This window comes from Pelodiscus sinensis, chromosome 26, assembly GCF_052426305.1.
Source record: "Pelodiscus sinensis isolate ZL-2025 chromosome 26, ASM5242630v1, whole genome shotgun sequence".
Taxonomy (NCBI): domain Eukaryota; kingdom Metazoa; phylum Chordata; order Testudines; family Trionychidae; genus Pelodiscus; species Pelodiscus sinensis.
In genome coordinates this window covers 2368335-2390973 of record NC_143077.1, presented here as the reverse complement: position 1 = coordinate 2390973, position 22639 = coordinate 2368335, and the positions used below count along the sequence as shown (strand labels likewise).

The window sequence follows — 22639 nt, the reverse complement described above, 5'->3', positions numbered from 1 at the left end:
GTTACACAGGTCACAAGCGATCCGGGAAGGGAGACGCTGCAGAGACGCGAGACCAAAACTGAACAGGGACCAATGAGAGTCCATTGAGGAGACCAAAGTGAAAGCAGCCTCTGAGCTGCGGCCTGGTGTCTCCCCCAGCAGCACCCGGCACGCAGCAGGCAGGCCCCGCGCACGTGGGGAGAAGAGACACCGAGGAGTCCAAAGGCTGCAGCCTAACACCAGAGCGGCTGCTGCCGTCTCCCCTGGGCACTGGCAGGTGGAAGTGGCAAGAGCAGGATCAAGAGCCTCGTTTTGCTGCACTGGTCCTGCCGTCCTCAGGCCCCCTCCAGCTCCTCCCTCGCGCACCAGCCTGGGCCCTGTGCCGTCCCCAGACCCGGGTGGCATCCCCAGGAGGAGGGAGGAGGCAGACCCAGGACAATCCAGCAGCAAGTGCCGGGGCCATGGGCCTGCTGGTGCATGTGGCGGGGCGGGGCAGGGCACCCTCCTTCCGTCCGTCCTCAGGTCATTTGCAGGGCAGCATCCCGAACGCCGCTCTCACCGCTCCTCCGAGTGATTTCTCACTGGCTGCACGAAGAGTAACCAGCCGCGTCCCCCGCGTCCCCCCCAGGCAGGGCAACGGGATCGCGAAGGGAGGTGGGACCCTGACACACACCAGTGGCTAAAGGCTCGTCGAGCACAACCCTGCCCTGTCTACCTGGGGTCCTCGACCTCCCTCTGGAGGCTGCTGGGGTTGGACTCTCAATCCGGTTCCATGGAGCTGATCCCCGCGGCGAAGGAGGCCCCTGAGCGGCATGCGAGGGGGAGGGTCCCAGCTCCAAGTCCCCCCTGCAGAGGAGCGGAAAAGCGCCAGAGCCTGGCCGGGCGCAGCGCAGGAGGCGAGCGCGATACTTACGCTGCACCCAGTTGCCAGTGACCGGGCTGAGGAAGTTCGGGTACAGGCCCTGCGGCTTCTCAAGTCGGTTCAGGACTTTGCGGATGTTCATCACCTAGAAAGAGCAAACCCGCAAGTCACTGGCAAGTCTTCTCGGGCCAGACCGATTGCTCTGCCTGGGAAGAAGTCGGCCACGAGCGTCCCCCCATCGTCGGGCTGGCAGCAACCCGGGGCGCCGGCGGGGGCACGTCTATGCTGGGGAGTTGGTTCGAAATCACGAGGCGAGCGACCACTCTCCCAGCTGCTATTTCGAAACGACTCCTGCTTGCGAAGAGGAGTGAGCTCATCTTGAAATCGCTCCTTGGGGAGTCTGTTCGCAATAACCGGGCCGTGCAGCCCCAGCCCCATCGTCCTGTCACCTGCGCTCGGGGCAGGACCACGTAGCATCTCCCACCCGACAGGCATTCGCCCGTCCCATGCCCCCGGCCCCGAAGCGGCAAGCACACGGGGTGGCAGCCGGGGACAGGCTGTTCTCAGGCGATTCCCTGGAGCCACAGGGAGAACGGTCGGAGGCCTGTCACCGCGCCGGGGCTCTGGGTGTGATGCATCCATCACGCTCCCGGGGAGGTTGGGATTCTAATTGGAGCCATTTGTCTCCCTCAGAGCAGGCTCCTCGGGGAGCACCTGGCAACGCTAACGAGGGGGGATCCAGCAGGACAGGAAGCTGCTCCCACGGGCTCTGGAAGATGAACTGACCCCCCCCCCCCCCCCCGGCAATTTGAAATGGAGACGTTACAAAGGGAATCGAAGCGGCGGCGGCAGCCAGCCCCTCCCCACACAAGGGAATTCTGGGCCAGCCCCGATGGCCGGAGCATTCCCGCTCCCGTCGGTTCAGAGCCGCGTTCTCCGCGGGTGCAGGGCAGGAACATGAACACGCCCAAGTTATTAGCCACCAGCGGGCGGGACCCCCCAGCCAGCCAAGAGCCGGTGCCTCTGGATCTGGCGCTAGCTTCTCGCCTCAACGTAGTAAGGCCGGAGCACAGAAGTGCCTCAGGCGCCTGCCGGTCCCCCCACTGCGGGGAGCAGGATGGGGAGGCGCCAAAGCAAACAGACAAAATAACCGTCGGCGTCCCCCACCCCGCGTGGGACAGAGCCTCAGGCAGACGAGGGCGAGGCCACGGCGCAGGCGAGACGAGTCCAAACACCATCCGGGCTCCAGCCCCCGTCACAGGAGGAGCCGTTGGACTCGCCGGCCAGCTGCACACGCGAGTCGTTTAGGAAATTTGGCATTTGCAGCACAGGGACCCCGGCTCCCTCCCTCTGCCGGGCCCCGTGAGCAACCTCCCCGGCCCGCCCAGAGCCCAGGCCTGCGGCCACATGCGCTCTGCCTGTCACCGAAGGAGAGGCGGGGGCGCCCGGCGCGGGGAAGGGGGAGGAGCATCCAGTGAAGGGGGCCCCCAGCCCAGGGATGAGCAGGGACAATTCCCCTCTGCCCCTGCCCTGCCTCTCCCCGACCTGAGGCGGCCAAGGTGAAGGGGGGGAGGGGCATTGCTAGCAGGGGTTCCCTCCCGCGCTCACAAGCGGAGGTGGGAGAAGTGCAGCAACGTGGCCCCAGCTCCCCGGCAGCGAGCGTGGGGCCCTCCTGCCCCTCCCCCGAGTGATGGGGCTGGAGGAGGGGGCGAACTGGGGCCGTGTTGCTTCGCTTCCCCTGCTATGGGCACCAGCCCCCCCCCCGCCAGTCCCCTCTGGCTGCTGACAGGCACCAGGGCTCATGTGCCCCCAGTGGCCTCCTCTCGTGGCCCCAGGGAAAGGGCTGTGGAGCAAGCTCTGGGCAGCTGCACCCAGCTCTGTGCCAGAAGCCCAGGGGCCAGGGTGATGGGCACGTAGGAATCGCTAGAACTTGCCTTTTCAGTGAACACTGGGTTTCCAGAGAGCTCCGTGAGGTGCAGGAACTCGAGGTGCAGGGTGCCAAATTCTGCCAAGATGCTGCTTCCTGCGGAGGCCCAGCCCCAGCTCCAGCTCATGCCACTGGGAGGACAAAACAGGGAGCTGCGTCACCACGCGAACCCGCCAGGTTCTCCGCAAGCCGGCAGCGAAGCGCCACAGAGCCTGCGATGCCCTGGCGCGACAGCCGGGCGCGGGGGCGGGGCTCTGCCTTCCGCCAAGTGGCCCCGGGGACCTGGCGTTCAACGCCCCACGTGGCCCCACAGCGCACTCAGCTCTGCAGGGACGCGTCGGAGCAATCCCCAAGAACCACGACCCCGACGCAGAGAGGGTCTGCACCAGCCCGCGACGCGAACCCACCCGAGGGCCCCCGGCAACGTGGACTCTGAGCCACGTTTCCCAGCTGGCTCCCCTCTGCCACGGGCTCATCCAGAGCCTGGACTCTGCGCTGACAGCCTGCTTGGCTGCGCCACTCTCGCTCTCCAACAGGAACTCAGGCCCGGGCCCCATGGGGCCCCTCCCCACGGGGCCCCACCCCCTGGCCAACACTGCCAGACATGGCGTGTACGAAACAGCCCAGGATCTAAGTGCCTGACACCCTCCCTTCCCGGTCCACCTCCGGCAGGCCACAGGCGCCTACAGCCGTGGTGCACAACCCGTGGGTGGTGACCCCCAAAGGGGTCACGGATGTCTTCCTGGGGGGCCACCAATGGCCAGGCCCAGCCCCTGGCCAACAGGATCTAAGCGCCGCCCTGCTCAAATTATCCTGGGGGTCGTGGCTGAAAAGGTCGCGCCCCACTGTCCGGCGCGGCACAAGGGAGATTGTTGTCACTCGGACCGTCGCTTGTTTGGATCTACTGCCCCAGCCCCTCTGCGCCCCCCTCTCCCGTTCCGCCAGCCCCGCGCCGAGGGGCAGCTCCCGGCCCGCTGGCCCACCGCCGCAGACACGGAAGCGCCCTCTCCCTGAGGGGCCGGGTCTCACGCGCCTCTGCAGTGCTGGCCATGGGAGGCTGAGCAGCCCTCTCTGGGGAGGTTACATAGCGATTCATCAGCTCATCGAGTAGTCGATGGAATTTCGATAGTCGGTAAGAGGGCCGCTCGCTATCTCACTGCGCCGCTCCCTTTGAAATGTACGGGAGTCGCCCGCCTCCCCTTCCCCCCACGGACAGTGCTGGGGGGGAACCGGCTTTTAAGCTGCCTCCCCGGCACCAGCTCCTGCTCCCCCACTTGGTGCCTGACAGAGGCAGTGCGGGGAGGGGGAGGGGGAGCGACGAGCCGAGTTGCCTCCCTGGGAAAGCCCCGGCTCACAGGGCAGTCGACTAGTCGCTTGCGTCCCTCATCCTGGGCGGGCGCGAGCTCCCGGGGCCCCAGGCACATCGGGACTTCGCCCCATGCTGCCAGGGCCCCCCGCTCTACCCCCTGGCTCCAGCGGGGGACGCTAGGTGGCACCTGCAGGCTTCGCTGGAGGAGGGGGAGCTCTGCTGCGCGCACGGCCTGTCACCAGACAGACGCTCCTGCTTTGAGCCAGGCAGGGAACAGCTGCGAGGGGAGCGCTCCCCCCTGCGCCCCAAAGCAGGGCACGGCCCCCCCACGTCTTCTCCTTCCGCCCGGCCCTGGCGGCGATCTCTGCGGGGCATCGCGCTGGCTCTCCCAATGGGGCTGGCCCGCGGTCCATCCCTGAAGGGGGCAGGCAAACCCCTCACTCCGCAGGGGGACAACCGCCTCGGGGGTTCTCTGGACCAGCCCTCCAGGACCCTCGTCTTTCCCTACCGAGCGCTGGGACAGAGCCAGCAGCAGGAGGCAGCGTTCGGGTGCAGGATCTCGGCCCCCGGAGACACGGGGCGGAGGGCAACGCGACGGTCGAGAGGCGGGGGGGATGGAGCGAAGGAATTCTCGAGCTACCCGCGATGGCACAGAGGCCGGGGGCCGCTGGAGGGCCTGAGAGCTCGAGGGCAGCAGCCCCCCAGGGAATCGCTCCCCTCAGTCGACACAGAACCGGCCCCGTGCCAGGACTTTTGTTCTGCTCAGAGCCTGGATAAAGAACGTTCAAGGAAAGTCTGTGAAACGCCCCGTGGCCTGGCTGGGTGGGTTTCTCTGAGCAGAGCCTGGCTGCGAAGTTGCAGTGAAAGGGATGAGGGACGTGAAAGCAAACTTGGGGACGCCGTCTGGCTGGTGGGAAGCGTATCCCGCCGCTCTGACTACCAGCCCACGTGCGGGACCCACGCAGGCAGCTCCTCCCGCCCCCGGACACGAGAAGTTCGCTCCCGCGCCGACCCCAGCCCAGCCGCAGGCTCCTCTCCGCACTCTCGGTAGCGCAGGCTCTTGGCTGTAGGACACCGCAGCTCGTCGGATTTTCTCCAGCATTAGCCAGGCCCTCAGCGGGCGAGTTCAGGACGGCTGGGCAGTGTCCAGCATCTGCCTCCATGGAAGGGGCGCGCAGGATTGTTTTGACAAAAGCCAGCACACGAGACTCCCCATTCCAGGAAGGGTCCAGCGAAGGCGGCGAGACATTCGGAGTGGTCACTGCGGGTGAGCCGAGCAGAGGACGACGGGGACACCCGAGCCATGGATCACCCTGTGTCACCTGGCCACCCAAACCGCCTCGATGGGCAAATCCAGTGAGGAGTCCCAGGGCACCTCAAAGCGGGCTCCAGCCCACGAAAGCTTCTGCCCAATTTCTGCTAGTCCGGACGGTGCCCCAAGACTCCCCGCTGGTTTTGCAGACACCGACTAACTCAGCTCGCTGCGGTCCCGCGGGTGAGCTCCAGCGTCAGGAGAACCCGCAGGCGTGTCACTGAGCCTGTCTGAAGGGCAGGTGCGGCCGAACCAACGACACGCCTGCTGCGGAGGCAGCTACACGGACCTCGCCTGCTCACCCACCTCTGGATGCAAAGCTGGTGTTTCCTGCTAGGCCCCTTTCTCAGCTCCCATGCATGGAGCCGGGCGGATCGGGCCTCGGGCCCGGCCCACTCACAAGTGTGCAGAGCCAGCAGAGCCCTAAAAGCAGGCCCACGAATCCCAAAGGAGAGCGTGGGTGGGAAAGCGCGAGTCCGGAGGGCAGCTCTGCCAGGAAGCGAAGGGAGAAAGTGTGGGTTGCTTAAAAATCAATACAACGCAGCTGGCCTGAACGTGAGTCACCCTTGAGGGCTGCCAAGAGGCCTCCTGGAGTGCGATTGCCACAGCGGCTCTCCGAGAGTCGGGGGAGAGCGGCAGAAGATGCTGGGCGGATGAGTGGCACAAAAGAAAGGGAGGCACTCCGGGCGCGCAGGGCCCTCAGCGGCATCCGGCAAGGTGCTCAGGGACACCCGCCCCGGCTCAGCACGATCCCACCTCTAACTGCTGCAAGCCGAGTCGCCCTGCGCCGCGCACGGCCAGAGACAGGACGCTGGGGCACAATGGAGCACGGTTCCTAGGGGCCAAATGCCTCGTCGCGCCTCTCCAAGCGGACAGGCCAATGACCCGCTGCTAACGAGGGGGAAACAACCAAGTGTCTTGCCTGCCCAGGTTTATGACGCCCCGGGGGATACCGGTGGGGGTGTTGAAGGCTGGTAGAAGTTTCTCTCCAAGTTCTAGAGCTTTGCTCCTGAATACCTGTTCGACAAAGAGGAAGAGAGTTAGCGTGGATGATTTACTGCTGGCTTTAACCCTTCGCCTTCCCGTACACCCTCCGACACCCCCGTTACTGCGTGGGCAAGGACGACGCGACAGTCCAGGGCTTTCATTTCAACCAGTGGCCTAGACACTGGGATGGGCCTGAATCAACCCCCCGAGGAAGTTTCCATCTGGCCCGGAAATGAGGGATGCCCCAGGACGTCCACAACAGACCAGCCAGGATCCCAAAGGCCTCCCACCGGGGCTCAAGTCACAACACAGGGACCCTCCCTTTCTACCAGGCTCAAGGGTCAGTTCTGTTAACGTCTGACCTGGGGCTTGGAATCGCGCTGGCACCACGGCACCTGTGGGAACCTTCCCCTGGGAGTCCGTCTCCTCTGGACACGCTCCTGGTGAGCTTGGGTTTGAACCTGGAAATTCCAGGTTCACTCGGCCAAGCCTGTCAACTCTTGCCCTGTTCGGGGCCAACCCCCCCGTGCTCTCCAGGGTCTCCTGGTGAAAGCCGAGATCACCCCAGGCTCACTGAAGTAGAACAGTGAACCCCACGCACAGCGCTGACCACTCAATGCTGCCGGAGAGTGCAGGGCCGAGCCGCCCCGGCTGCAGCCAGCTCTTCTCGGGACTCTCAGACCCACCGAGTCTTTTCCCTTCAACTCGGAGCCAAGTTCTGCATTAGCTGGCAGCACAGCAGGGAAGCTGGATTGTGCGTCTGCGTCCTGAGCGAAAGCAAGCCATCCGCCCACGCGCCCAGAGCCCTGCTCCCGAAGCCACTGGAGCTGTTCCTCTCCACCACTGAGCCAAGAGCATTGTTGGGTCAGGTCTCCACTTCAAACGCCGCCCGCTGCAGCTGCCGGGGCTCTGCTCGGAGCATCGGCACGAGACCCTGCCTTTCCGGGCCGAGAGCAGCTTCTGCAAAGCACCGCCGGGGACACAGGTCTCCTATCGGAGTCTACGGCCAGGGAGGCGATTTCTACAGAGGAAGCCAGCAGCGGCTTGCAAAGCAGGCAGTTAGCTCCCGCTACGCTGGAGAACACGGATTTTACACGCAAACACACGCGCCTTTCTGCACAGCTCCGTTCCAGAAAGGGTCCCTGGCCTCTGGCCAAGTTTCCGCCTTTCGGTTCCGGATTGCCGAGCTACAGGGTTTCTGAGCAAACCGCAGCTGAGGGGGCTCGCCGCACAAAGCCACCACAGACTGTTACTTGGGGGCAGACCCACACAATCAGTTATCTGTGCTCAAGGAACGAGCCTGGAGCAAGAGAAGCCTGTAAGTGACAGGAGATCAACCCCAGGCTGGCTCCCTCTCCCCGTCAGCCCCCGTGGCCAGAAGCAAGCGGGAAATCCTTGTGCAGAGACGTGCACTGAGGACCCGGCTCTCCGGCCGCTTGCTCCCGCAGCAGAAAGGCGAAAGGTCTGGCTCTGCGGTGGGGTTGTATTACGGAGCGCGGGGAGGCACCGGCCTGTCTGCTGAGCGCTTTGGCTAGCTCAGGCTGAAGCCAATGGAAGCAGTGAGCGCAAGGGGCCGGGAGACCTGCGAGTGCTTTCCCAGCAGGGCGAGTTCCTGGGACTCGTCTAAACCGTCATTAGGAAGCGTCTCCCCAGCACCCAACCCACGGCATCGCCGGGCAGAGACCAGCCGCTTCCCCCAGCCGACGCTGGCCCGCAGCAACGTGGGCGTCTCCCCAAAGGGGTATTTCCTGGGTGCTCAAGGCCCAGGCCTGCAGCTGCTGGCCAGTCGCACTGCCGCTGAGGAGAGGGGGTCAGGCCGTCTGCCCCAGCTATTCAGGGCAGCGGTTAATCCCTGGACCTCCCCACATCTGGCTGGAACATGCCAGCAGGACTGTCTGCGGAGCCAGGTTCTGGGATTACCCTGCCACCCGCATGCGGGAGAGAAAGAGGGGGGCAGAATTCATTGCCGGCCTAGTGCCCGTTGGAAGGGAAGGCTGCTCCCTCGGTAGGTCTCGGGCTTGATCCGCAGGGCACTGCCGGGGGGAGGGGGTCATCCCACCCACCCCTCCTCTTCTCAAAGGTGCAGCCCCACGTGACAACAGCGCCTGGGCCGCACACGAGGACGGAATCAGGCACCGCCCGAGCGAAAGGCGCGAGCTGAGAGAGTCTGGGTGAAAGCGCCAAGGCCCGGCAGCTGGGGGCTGTACCAGACTCCTCTCCACAGTGGCCTTGTGCGGAGGGGGGCACTTGTAACACCCCCCCGTGCGGGACACTTGCACACTAACAACGGCTCCTCGCACAGGGATGTCGTTAGCCACAACCTGGCCCCTGCTTTGCCAATGCAACAGCCATTTGGGGATTTCACAAATAGCTGCCACTAATAAGCGAACACGTAGCTTGCAGGGCATTCAGCCTGCGCGATCGTAGCCTATGTTTAGGCTACAAAGTAACAAGGGCAGTGGGAAAAGCCAAGATTGCTGCAAACGCATTTCAGCAGGGACCCATGTACCAAGCAGAAAAACGATCTTGCTAAAATCGTTAGAGAGAAGATCCTTAGCGCTGAGCCATGCATGGCGAGCGCACGGCAATTGTCTGAGACTTCATTAAAAGACTCTTAGTGGGAGCTCAATGTTCATAAAAAACCGGTTTAGCCTCGTCTTCGAGGGATTCTCTACGTTCAGCGCAGCACGCCGGAAGCCGCCAGAGCCCAAGTGCACCCGCACCTTCCCCGTTTGGGACCCCACGAGACGCGCAGGGCATGGACACAAACCTCTTCGCCGGTGAGGTAGTACGCCGCCAGCAGCCCTCCCACATAGCGGATGTTCACTTCGAACAAGGAGGCTTCTCCGTTCTGAAAAGACCAGAGGCAGAGAGTGACGGGGAGGTCCAAGTGACACCGCCGCGCGCCCGCCCCAGTGCAGTTCCCCCATGCACGTCCACACACCCCACAGCCCTCTGGCCGCTCAGTGACACCTGGCCTCAGGAGCATCCTCCACCAAAGCCACGAGGGACGAACCCCTGTATCTGGGCATCAGCTTTCGGGGGCCGGAAGATGCAGCTGAGGAAGCTGGTGCCCAAATCTAGTTAGTCTCATGCCGCTGGTCTCCTCATTGAGGCAGAGTAACCCAGCGCCCCCTTTATGTCTCCCCAAGGGCTCTCTCCACAAAGGCCCACAGCCCCGGAGGGCAACAGGGGTGAGCTGCGGGGACAATCTTGCCACCACTGAAATGGCCTGTGGGTGAAGCGCAGCAGCTGTCTGACCGCGTCTGTCTGTGGAATAAAGCAGGAGAAACGGTGCCCGTGGAGAGCGCAGAGCCAGGCCCCTATGCCGAGCGCTGGAGCGAACACAAAATGCCGAGGGATTCGGAGAGCCCACAAGGAGTCCGGGCTCTGTTCTGAATGGCCCCAAGAGCCATTAATCCAGCGCTGGCTCAGCGCCGCCGCCTGCCGTGCCCACAGCTTCTTGGGAAGTCTCCCACGGAGGCAGGGATCTGCCATGCCCAGCCCTGCTTAGTACCGGACAGGGCCCTGCCACGCGGCGTGGGAGACGGACGAGCCCTGCCAGGAGATGGCGAACACGCAGCCACACGGTTCGCTGCACCGCTCAGGAAGCCGCTCACCTGGAACTAGTTAGGATCTATTTTATTCCAAGTCCCCATCAGCAAATGTCAAAGCAATTGCCTTCCAACTGCGCTACTTAGACACACACTCCTGGGCTGCACGCCTGCCAGGCAACCACGTGGAAAACGCCCACGGGGAGGCTCTGACCAGAGCACAGCGACTTCAGCACGGGGGAGGGGACCCGGCCTCTCATCTGTCCCTTCCCAGTGGCCGGGGGACCAGTGTGTTTACAGCCCCCGTCCTGGCTCTCAGGGCTCTGTGCTGTCATTTAGTTCTCATGTACCCGGAAGCATCTTCTCAGGGCCCCCGCAGCAGAGGCAGTGCGGGCAGTGCTGCTAGACAATATGGATCTCCCATGGGCTGGCAAATTCTCTGGTTGGGCGCTGGTCAGATCCCGAGGGTTCTGGACTAGAGGGGTTCAGCCTGCAGTCACTGCCCGCGGCTCTCCTGGGGGCCGTGGCTGCGGAAGGAGGGGCTTTTGCGTCAGCGTTCGAGTCCCGCCCACCAAATGCTCTAAAGGCAAGACCGGGACCTCCGGTTTTACTGGGTGCAATGGGCCATTGGCGGAACAAACGCCATTCGAGCGACGTGTTGCTGACGGCTCGTTGTGGAACGTCGTGTGTCGAGACGGTTTCTTTGTGGCTCAAACGGCTTCGACGCCCCCATTCTGGAAAATTCCCTCGGCAGCAAACGCAGCCGCTTTTGGAAGGACACCCTCTCCCCTCCTAATTCTCTCTCCCTCCGGCTCTGAACCGGATCCCCTGCCCACGTCAGGCCCCTGCAACCTCTGCCTGGTGAAGTAGCACCTTGTCTCAAAGCCAACTTGTAATTAGTTTCAACCCTTCTCTCCCCGCACCGCACATCTGACTCCAATGATCAATCTATTGCATTCACTTTAATCTCTGCTGATCAATCAATCGTGGGGGCCAGGAAGAAACGATCTCCCCCTTGATTCGCTCCCTTGTTTATCGATTCAGTAACACACTCAAGAGCACTCAACCACATTTATCAACGCTCCTCTTAGGGATCCAGGCCGAGCAGCCCTTCTCAAACGAGGCTTTGCTAAACAGGCAGCTGCATTCATTGTTCACATGGGGAGAGCCGTTTGCCCCACGCACGAACTAGGACGGGCATCAGGAAACTACAATTCTAATGGCATTTTGGGTTGAACGGCCTCCATGGACCACCACGGCCGGCTGCGGTCCCCTCGCACCAGTACACTGCGCCTCTCTGCAGCTGGGGGACCGGCACGGGGCGGCAGGCGGGCGGTTCTGTAGGCGGAGTTCCTCATTTGTCTTCCTGATCCAATGGCCCAGCGCTGGGGTTGTGGCCAGAGCTGGGGGGAGAAATGTGCCCCCCCACACCCCTCCCTTGGCACTTCATTCACCCAGAGGTTACAGATGTTTCGGTGCCCCCCACACTCAAAGCCCTGGCATAACTGTCCCATCCCCCTCCCTTCTCGTTAGCCCGGGCCCTGCGCTGCCTTTGCCTAGCACACAGCGCTACTGGCCACTCACGGAGCAATCATTTGCGAAGGGGGTAAAACCATTCCTGCTGCCACAGCAGGGCGACCAGCCTAGGACACAGAAAAACGGGACTTGCGGGGGAGGTGAGATCTAGGGGGCACGCACTCAGGCCGTGGTGTCCAAGCCACACGTGGCTGGCTGGCCGGCTCGAGGTTTCCTGTTTACACTCTTGTTCCTGTGGAGTTTCTAACCCTGAGCGATAGGCCCTTTCTGGTCGACCGCTACTTACACCCTGTCAGCACAATGCTGCCGACGACCTTCCTTTCAACCGGGAACTACGGCTGGACGCGGGGATCACTTGGGGGGGTGGAGGGGGTGGGCCGTGCTTTGCAAGGGGCTGTTCGGTCACAGCCCTCCCTTCTGGTCTGGCAATCCATGAATTTGTCCCTGGCAAACAATTTCCCCTGCTGTGATTGTCCCAGCAGGACACGCCTTGGCCCACACGCTGCTGCTACCAGACACCCCGGGATGCAGCAGGCCCATCTGCCGCACACGGAGGTTTCCGACGGCCGACTCACCACGTTCAAGTCAAAGCTCTTCTCCACCCAGCTCTTCGCTTCTTGGAATTCCTCCGCCAGCTCCATGATGTACAGAGTGTCTAAGGCATCCAGGATGGTCGCCCCGCGAAGGCCCCCTGCATCGGCAAACAGAGCAGCTCGGTTACATCTCCGCTGCCGGCCTGTCTGATCAGGGCATTTTTCATTCCCCTCCTACACAAGACGACTGCCCATGCTGGGGAAGGGGTCGCCCCTTCAACACCCCCCCATCTCCAACCCTAACGACGGGCTCAGGCAATAGCAGACCGTTGCGATGACGCAAGGGACGGCAGCGGCACGAGGCTGTGGACTAGAGGCAGCCCGCACCAGACCTACGCTGAGCTTCCGGAACGTTCCGCCTGGCCTCTGGACCGGACCAAGGTTGCGCAAGGAGCGCGGGCCAAAGACTTGCAAACAGGACCAGCAAGCCCAGAGCAGGAGGGGCCTGATGGTCAGATGGCAGACACCCCACCTTTCTGAAACTGGGCCCCAAAAGTTATTCCTCAGGTTTGCAAATCTTTCCAGTTCTGGAACGTGGCTCGCGTCAGCCCAACTCAGGACGTGTCAGCCCATCGGGGGCAGCCTCTCTAGCCTGCTTCCAAACACACAGCCGCCCAGCTCCGCGATTAAGTCATCAATAGGGTTGCCAGATGGTTTACCCAAAAATACCCCCCCCCAAAAAAAAAAAACATCTGGGGAAAAATTCTGCTGGAGGGGACAGGGGGTAGAGACCAAAGTTGTTGAGAAAAAAATTAAATAGTAAAACAGCATTAAAACAGCATGGCCCCTTTCAGTGTGCATGCAGAGTCAGAATAGGGATAGGGACATGGGAGCAGTTGAGCATTAAGACCCAGGGAAGGCATTGCTTCCCCTTGGTCTTTAAGGCTTTTTGCCGGCAGCCATTTTGTTTTATTGATCAAGCCAAAACACAGTTTCTCTGTGGAACTAGGTAAGCAGGGGCTCCAGGGCCAGGCCCAGTTGCCGCGTGTGTTGTAGGGTTGCCAGGTGTCCGGTATTTTCGCCTCCTGCCTGGGGAAAAAAAAAATCTCAAAATACCCGACATTTTAGGTGTCCGGTATTTTCTGAATTTTTTTTACTAGACAGGAGGCGAAAATACCAGACTGTCCAGGTCAATACCGGACACCTGGCAACCCTAGTCAAACTTGCCTGATCTATTTGGGGCGGCGGCGCTAGCCGGAGAGCGGCCCACGGAGGGGAGCAGAGCGTCAGGAGTAAAGTGAGAATCCCCGTCAGTGCGGCACCTCAGCCAACAGGTCAGCTCTTTGCCTTGGTCTGTGGCTTTCGCCAGCTCAGGTGAGCAGCGGGTCTGCGCTGCCTCGTGCCCCCGGCGCTCCCCTGCTGAGATACCCACTGGCTGTTGGGACCTGCCATCCCTCTTGCGGAAACCAAGCAGCGTTCACCAACCACGACTAGGCCGACGGCGCTGCCATGCTCGTGGACAATCAATTTCAGCCCTGCCCCCCAGAGTCCCCAAGACGCCGTCGTCCCCACTGTGAGGCTGAACATCTCGTGACAGAAGACCAAGGTCCAGAACCTTGGAGCTGGGCCGCCAGAAACCCCAGTGCAGGTGGGATTGCGTAACATGAAGAGCTGCTTGATGAGGCCAAGAACAACATTCCCATGGGTCAGGCCGACACTCGATAAACATGACACTGTTCTGCAGAACCCTGTGCCAACCTCTGATGACTCACGGTTTTCCACAATGTGGCGTTAGACGGCAGCAGCGAGACGCTCCGGGATGCTTAGCACAGACCGAGCGACTCAGGACAGTGCCACTCACTCAACTGATGGAACAGTTATCCACGCGCATGCTTGTTACTCGCCAGCCGAGGGCAGCGAAGCCTACGCACCCCACGCCTGGCTCCGCCTGTCAACCAGGCAGAAAGCCCCGGTCAGGCCTTGCGTATGAAGCAACAGGACGAGGCTGGCGGACGTTCAGAAGACAGCACCACCGCGCCCCGGGAGGAGACGTGGGGCGCTGTCCCGGATGTTCGTTACACGGTGTAGTGCTGGGAACGGCAGCAGAGACGCGTTCTCGCGGGGTCTCAGCGGCAGTGCCATTTCCGCGGCTACGGGTCCCTAAAAGAGAACTGGGGTCCCTGCCCTAGGTGCACGTACGCGGAGTTTGCAGATTCCTGCATAACCCCTACTCACAGGTCCTTGCAAGCTGCCCATCCCCCTAATAGGAAAATTCCAGTTTCTCCATCATTTCCTTTCGTCACCCCGCCCGGCGGAGCGGGACCCGCGTGTGAAGGTGCTGATGTGCCCTTGTGTTACAGGCAAGAGGCAGACAGCACCACGCCATTTCCGCCACAGCTCCTTCCTCAGCCTCGACACCTTCTCCCCTCCCAGAGCCGGACAGCCGGAGCGGGCAGGCCAGGGGTGACCACTCTCCCCTGCCACCGGGCCCCTTCCCCCTCCCAAGATTGACCTATGCTCAGCAGCTCTGAGGGATGGGGCTAAGCCACAAACAAAACTTCCCCATAAAGAAGCCCTCGTGGGACGAGTGCCCTCTCGCAATGGTTCTGATCACAGTGCTACAAGAAACAGCCCCTTGATTACACCCAGAAGCCTTCACGGGGTGGGGGGGGGGGGGGGGGGGTCAGCAAGCTGGAGAGCATAAAAAAAGTGAAAAATAGGCAATAGCTAGCAACAAACCTTGAAAGTCTCTTTGCATAAAAAAAGCCCTTTGAACCGCTCTGGCCCAGCACCCGTGGAACCTGACAGGTGCCAGACCAGAGAATCAATACGATACAGGTGGTCAATACTGCCTCGCAGCACCACCAACGCCGCCCCCGCTCACTGGGCTCTTAGCGACGTGGAGGGGTAAACGAGAGCTACATCACAGCACAGAGCCCCGAGAGTCAGGACTGGGTGCTGCGCACAAACTTTATGGGACTGTGGGAAATTTGGCTGCACCCATGAAATGTGGAACATCCGGCTCACTCAAACCCTGCCAGGCCACAGATGTTGCTGAACTGGAGAGAGTCGTAGAGTATTTCCCCAAACCAGGCGACTGGCTCTGGATGTTGAGTAAGACAGAAATTGGTCCTTTCCTGTTTCCCCCAGGAAGGACTTTGGTGATGTTACAAGATTGGTTGAAAAGTCTCAGCTACAATCAGCACAGAGACAACCCTAAAATCAACCCAAGGTGCGGCTGTGTGCCTACATATGGTGGGCGGCTGAGAGCCCTCAGCAACCAACACTGGGAGGGGAAGTGCTGGAGCCGACTGCTAGAAATCCATTCGGACAGGCTCGGGAAACGGCCGTTACAGAAGAGCTGTAGATGGGTCAAAAAAATAAATAAAAAAATCCTGGTTCTGTAGCATGTTTACAAAATGCAGCGAGTATGAAAAACGGCAGCAGCGCGGAGCCGGTCTTATCAACCCCAATGATTCTGCGCTATTAATGATTCTGCGGTTTTTATGTGCTCTATTAGCAAGGAGAATCGTAGCCGCGCTGAGCGGCACGGACACGGGCAGAGCACTAAGAAAACGAGCGAGCATCGCCCCAGGCACCGCACAGAATTGTGATCCTCGGCAAGTAACACGCTAACGGGCTCGCTTTAATGGGATGTGAAAACCCACCTTCAACCTGCTCACTCAGACCACCCAGAAAGTTGGATTTGCTGAAACTAAATTGGGTCAAAGAGACAAAGTCACCACTTGGCGGGGGGGGAAGGGGGGAGGGGGGGCGCTACTGGAAATAAAAAATAATGTTTGAATGTGCAGAGCCTTTTAGATTTGCCTTTAAATACATGACACACGGGGGGGGGGGGGGGGGGGCAGAAATATGCCCTGATTCCGAGTGGCGTTGGCTTCCCGTTCTGGCCCGGTATTTCACACCAGAGCACGTGCGTCACTGTCTGTCCTGGTCTTGTACGAACCCGTTGGTATAAACATCACTGAACACAGGGATGTCGGAGGAGCCGCAGCCTGTGGGCTTTGCACAAGGGTCCTTCTGCACCATACCCAAAGTGCTCTGCAGCGTCCGCACGGGACTCTTCCCCGAACCAAACCAACTGGACTGTAAAACCTGGCACGCTCGCCTGGCGTTGCCGGGTCCTTCGGGGCTGGCGGTTTGTGTGTGTGTGGGGGGAGGACGAGGACGGGGGGGGGGGGGAACGACACAGGAGTCAGGGCAGGACTTGGGGATTTCGGGGGCTCAGGGCAGGATTCTCCTCCCCCGGCAGGGACTTTCCTCCTCCTCCTCCCCCCTCCCAAGGGTGCCACTTACCCAGTGTGCTGGCAGGCAAAATCCCAAAGCCCCAGGCCTGCTGGCCACTCTCTCGGTTCCTCTCAGCATCACCATGTCCCACGTCTCTGCCCCTCCCCTCCGTGTTCCCATTCCCGGGCTGGCTTTACGCCAGGACAAGAGGGCGCTGCCTGCGGAATTCGGTGGTCCTAGCTCCTAGCGTCTGGAGGGAGCGCTTGAACACACTGCCAGACAGACAGACGGACGCCCATTTCGAACATCTACCGACAGGTAAGTGAGAGGCACCACGCCGATGGAAGATGAAATTTGTAACAATTCTAGGGCTGCCAAGGGCTTCACAGTTGTATCTAAGTTGTGCACCTGGGCTGGATCACGGGCAGCCAGACCCAGCAGTCAGAGATGGAGCTAGAGCGCGGGGGAGGGGGGAATTTGCCCTCCCCTGAGCTAGGGTCAGGGGCAAGACACACACAGATTGGGAATCACAAGTCAGGTGCTAGGAGGCAAGTCCAGCTGGATGCCAGGCAAACCAACCCCTCCCCCCCCCCAGTGGGGGTGCCGCGCATGCAGGGCAAACCGACCCCCCACCCTCCGAGTGTCGGGCCCCGCAGCGATGGCCAGGAAGGCAGCAGGACAGAGCTAGTGTTATTTCTGCCCCCCCCACCACGTCCCAGCCACACTCCCTAACTCAGCTGCCTTCTCACCCGCCAACAGTACGTTAATGCGGCAGTCTCGGCGGGTGCGGGACGGATGCTCCGGGAACACCGGGCAGGAACAGCCACAGCCGGTGGTGCCGGGCCCCGGCAGGAGGGAACCAAACCACAGGGCAGGAGGAGAGCGCAAACGGCTTGTCCGTCAGGAAGAATCTTCCCGGGACACAGACCAGACGAGGGCCTGGGAGCAGCCCCACAGGCAGGGGGCGGAGCTAACGGGTCGTGACTGCCGGGCTGACGAGGCACCAGGGCCAGCCACGAGGATTGGCCGGGTCCTGCTGCCCTGGGTTCATTGGGGCCACGAGGGGAACGTCGAGCAGCACATCCACATGTACCTACGGCAGCCACCTCTCCGGGACAGTCATACCTGAACGCCACGGCACTTCCAGGCAGACCCTGCCTGCGCCAACAGGACGGAGTCTCCCATCGGCAGGGGCAAGCCACCTCCCCGAGGCTGGCGGAAGACGTTTTCTTTCCCTTGTGCTGCCCACCGAGAACGCAGGTCAGCTGAGCTCTGCAGCTCGGGGTGGATTTTTCATACCCCATCAGACGTACTTGAACCAACCTGCTTTTCTACAGGCAACCCTGTCTGAACACAAGAAACCATTTTTCTCTGCCCTTCCACGCTGAACAGTGAAGCCCAAGGTTCATTCACACGCGAACACAGACTTGCACTAACTGGGCCAATACACAGCAGCTGTGTCGTCCCAATAGCACGATGAACGATAATAATCAAAGCAGAAAAGAACCCCCCAAACAGGCGGCTCCATTCACCCACGTTCAATAAGCAGCAGCTGGGATTGCCTGGTACGGCCTCGGCCCCGGCCCGTGGACACAGGCTGCGACACGGCCCCGGCACGCCAACGCTGCGAAGAGAAGGGACCGGCGCAGCGCCAGTCGCAAGGGGCATGGGCCTGGGAGCCAGGCTAATCTGGGCTCTGCCAGACTCCGACTCGGGTTATCCACGTCACCCCCAGCACAACGCTGCTGCCATCGCAGGGCAAAGCCGGACGTCAAAGGGGCTCTGCCCAAGCGGGCGGGTCCCAGGCACGCCAGCAACTCAACTCACTCAGGCTTGGAAAGCCTTTGGACGAGTGTCAGTGCAGCAAGAGTCGGCCCCCTACCCCGGCCGGGGTCTCCTCTGTGGGGCCCACCCTCAGCAGCCAGACCAACCGCCCCAGTGTGGAAAGCCGGGGCAGCCTGCAGCATGGATACCGCGGTGAGGAGGAGCAGGAGCTCGCTTCTCAGCCAGTGTCCAGGTCTGAAATTCAACCGCTGCAATTCACGCGGCTCCGCTCCTGCTTCGGGGGGGTGGAGGGGGGAGGGCTCGCTTGGCGCCAGGAGTGGCATGGGAGGGGGGCCGGCCGCGGGGAGAGAGCCCGCCGGCGGATCACGTGCCCACACCACGGATTTCACTTCGCTCCCCTTTTGCCACAGAAGGATTTAATCAAGGGGGCATGAAAAGTAACAGCCCACCCGGAAGGGGCCCCTTTCCGCGTTCAGGGACCCTTGGCAGACGCTCTGGTCCAGCCACGGATACTCCAGGACCAGATAGTCCCAGTGCTCTGCGGGGGTGGGGGCTCAGGAGCCCGGCCTGATGCTTGGGTGGGGAGAGCGGGAAGAGCCCAGCGTGCAGCCTAGCTGGGCTGCCCAAGGGAGCCGGGAAGCCCAGCAGGGCAAGGACGGCAGTAGGGGGGCCAGAAATGACCTTCCCTGGTCTGGCAAACCCCTCATCTGGGAGCAGGCAGGCCCCAAGGAGGCCCAACCTGGACTCGTAACCCTCCACGCGCTCGTGCAGGGTAAAACCTGGCCGGCTCCTCTTCCTGCGGGACGCTGAAGAGGCACCGAGCGCGGCAACGTGCTCATGTGACTAGCCAAGGTGCTCAAACAGGCTGCTCCGTGGGGCGGTTACAAGGCAAGGCCGGACTGCGCTCGGCAGGGGCTGCCCCGCGGGACGGGAAGAACGCGCCCGCGCACTCGTATGCGCGAATGGGAATCCTCTTCCCCCACTAGCTCTTCAGCTGGGCATCCCCACCCCGCCGTGCCTGCTGCCCTCCCCACTCGTCTTCTGATCAGACGTGTCACAGCCCAGGGCCCTCCCCAAAATGCCTCCGGTTCTCGGCAGCCCTCCTCCGGCCTGGAGGGTATGGCAGGACCAGCCAGCCTCCCTGGCTCTGCTCGCTGTGTGCAAGGGGCAGAGCTGACACTGCCTCCTGCCTCCGACGCATGGAGAAGGGGCTGCGGTGGCCCTCCAGGCCTGGCCAGGGGACGTCTCCTCGCCGGCTCTTGGGAGCGCTGCCCCTTCTCCATTAGCTCTCCCGCTGTCTCCTCGGAGGCCTCGCCCATCTGTTTAGCCCCTGCAGACATCGTGACATCCGGGTGCCGCCTCGAGCGGGCTACGGGAGCCCCTGGCCACCTCCGCCGAGAGACCCAGAACACGGACGTCATTGGCGGGCCGGGGACTCGACCCCGCAATTCCTCACGAGGGGTAAAGCTCTTTGTGGAGTGGGTCAGAGCCCCTGGGTAAGTGCGGCTCCCGTTCTAATGGAGAGTGTCGGAGAGCCCGGACCCAGCTCAGAGAGAGAACGAGCGGGGAGCTGGGGAAAGGACCCAGAAGCCCTGACTCAGTTGCCTGCCAGCATTCGCACTGAACAGAAACTGAATCTTTTGTTTTCGGCAGGGCTGGTTGCAAACACCTTACGCCGTGATCCCAGGCGCCAATGCCGCTGCACAGCAAGCTTGCATACTGCAGGGCTGTGTCAACGCACCAGAGCAAAGAGACTTCAGGTGGCTTCTTGCTCACTCTATAGCCAAGCTTACAACTGGAAGGAACAAGAGAAAGGGGGAGGAATCCAGATCACGGCAATGTAAACCTAGATCAAAAATGAAAGGCCCCGACTCCCACTATTCTTATGTCAAATCGTATTTGTCAAAACAAGAATTAGTGCCAAAGCCCCGTTTGGAACAGGAACGAGGGGGCTGTTTCCATGGAAGACGAAGAGCGCGCTCGTTACACACGACTGAGCGGCACCTCGGGGAGCTGCAGCAGGGCAGAGGGCAGAAGCCAAGTTCCAAGGCTCCTTCTTCAGGTGATCGAAGCCACCGGAGACTTGGAGAGAGCAAGTCAGTTTTAACTAAAACTCAGGGGCTTGACAGCCTGCGACTCGAGCAAAGAAACCAGGAGCGCGATGCTGCCGACGAACAGCGCTCAGAGGCCATTGAACTTTGGATCTTTTGGCCCCATGACTCAGGCAAAGGCTTGGGTCTCAGGTCACGAGCTCAGGTCATGACGGCCTGCCAGTGGTGGCAGCACGTTACACAACTCAGGAGGAGGGTCGGCACGGAGGGGTTGACAATTCAGACAGCTGCCAGAGTAAAGCAAACTGAAGCTTGTTGGGCTTTGGGCAATTCTGAAATCTCACGGCACAAGAAGTTTTTCCTCATATCCAGCATAAACCTCACTTGCTGCAACTGAAGAGCATTGCTTAGCCTCAAAGGTGAAGGAGAAGAATTTTTCTCTCCCCCCTCCTTGCAACAAACTTTTGGTGCCTGAAACTTGTCAGCCATGTGACGAGGCCGAGCGCCACCCTTTCTTTTGAAATCGCCTTAAGATTGGCAAATTCGCTACTCACTCCCTCCCTCCCCCACCATCCAGGCACATAAGAGCTAAAATAAAGTCCTGGGACAAGCATCTGTTAGTTTATTTTAGCAAAACCAGCGACAAGTCCTGTGGCGCCGGAAGGCTAACAAACATAGCTAACAAGGGCTCCAGCCCACCAAACTTACACCCAAATTAAATCGGTTCGTCATCAAACCTTGTGTTGCCTTCAGTGTCAACGTTACAGTCCAGAGCGCCCGGGTTCACTTTTCCACCCTGTTAATTGCATTCTAATATGGAAACTGCTCCTGATAAACCACTTTTGAGTGGCATAATCAGAATCTAGAGCAGATTCAGAAATGTTAAGAGGTGGGACAAGAGAAAGCAAGTCTTTGATCAAATAACCAGAAGGACCAAACCAGTTGCTAATGACTTCTCGCCCATCACTAGCGTTGAGTAGAGGGCAGAGTGCTAGTACAGAACGTATCAATTAAACACAAAAGCTAAACAAATGTAACCAAACAGTTTTCAGACCTTTTCACCAAGAAATGGAAATTCGGAATTAAGACCTAATTAAACAGTCCCTTTACATCCTACTACTTCAGCCGTTAAACTGCTTCTACCATAACATCAATGGAACTGGGACAATATTCTATACACTGCAGAATTTCTGCACTCAATGACACTAGATCACAGTCAATGCCTTCACTCAATTTATTTTCTATTATGGTTTTGTCGGTGAACTTAAGAGATATGAGTGTAACTCTGCTCCCTTTGTTTAGTTTACATTACCTTAAGCAGACTACATCAGAGCAATAAAATACCACTGCAGAGAGACCGAGGAGACAAAAACCAGTCTAAGAACTACAAAAGATCCATTTCATTCTTATCAGCACATTCTCCTGAAAATAAAAACATCTATTTGCTTTTGAGCAGCTTCATTCGTCTCCGCTCTCCAAATAAACCATTCCAAATAGACACCACTGCTGGCGTTACACAAGACTTTATATTCAAAATGTTTGTCTCCTCCATATTTTTCCTCTTTGTACTATTTTTTGCGCTTGCATTAAAAGCTAGAACCCTCAAATATTGTATCTCCTACATGCACTAAAAATACAATCAGCTAGATGAACATTTGCAGAGTAGCAGAAGCAGTTATTAATTTTCTTGAAGCTCTGAGACATAGCTAGCAGATTCATCAGAAATCCATCTGCTTCACTGGAGTGTTCACTCAAACCCACCAGCCCAACCAGTGCACTCCTATATCAAGGCAGAGAGATGCACTTCTGAAGTTACAGCCTTCCTGCCCAAAGTGAGGAAGAATAAAAGCACAGATCATTTCCCGCAAGACAGAGAAAACAGGAGGGTCGATAATCTGAGTCTACGAGGCTGGGGAATGCGACGCCCTATTGTACATCTCACCGTACGGAGCTACAGAAAGTTGGCAGGACTTGAGAGAGCTGTTTGCAACCGAGGAGACTCAGCTTCCCCCTGGAATAAGAAGAGTTCTAAAGAGCACTAAGGAGGTCTGCCCAAACATCTGGCTACTAGACCGCTCGATCTGTGTTCCTTTGTCACCAGGAGTTGATCCTCTGAATTCACAGGGAGTGTTAATGAATCACAGTTCTACCTGCACTGCACAGCATGTGTCAGCAACTGTGCTGCACAGCTACTAGGCAAATACAGTAAAGCGCCCCAGGAGATGTAGCTATTCGGGTGCGAGGGTTAAATTCAGGGATTCCTCCAGCTGCGGTGGTTATTTTAATTGTAAGCCACTCCAACCTCAAGCCCCCAAGGGTTCGGTCAGTGGCAATGAAGTCCCCACAGTCTCTCTGAAGCAGGGCAGCTGGGTGCTAGGGAGGGACAGAACAAGGAAAGTTAGAAAGCTGACAGTGGGGAGGTCGGCGTGGCCAAAGCCGGGTGACAATATCCTTGTTGTGCACTGAAAAGGGGAGGCCATCGACATGGAAGCTAAATGCCCAGCACAGAAGCACCTGCATTACCAGGCAAGGTGGGACCGAGTCCAGGCATGTCTG

At 60.0% G+C, this 22639-nt stretch overlaps 1 protein-coding gene across 1 annotated transcript in view; it reads right to left on the bottom strand.

Annotated features, from left to right (window-relative positions):
• The window catches only part of MAN1C1 (mannosidase alpha class 1C member 1), a 72662-nt gene that overhangs the window by 8710 nt on the left and 41313 nt on the right, over positions 1-22639 (bottom strand). Inside the window, exons 4-8 of the mRNA XM_075908919.2 lie at positions 12042-12157; positions 9147-9227; positions 6312-6406; positions 2776-2899; positions 893-986 (exon numbers count right to left, since the gene is read on the bottom strand). Of these exons, the coding sequence (XP_075765034.2) occupies positions 893-986; positions 2776-2899; positions 6312-6406; positions 9147-9227; positions 12042-12157 (510 nt within the window). The remainder of the gene's footprint in view (positions 1-892; positions 987-2775; positions 2900-6311; positions 6407-9146; positions 9228-12041; positions 12158-22639) is intronic.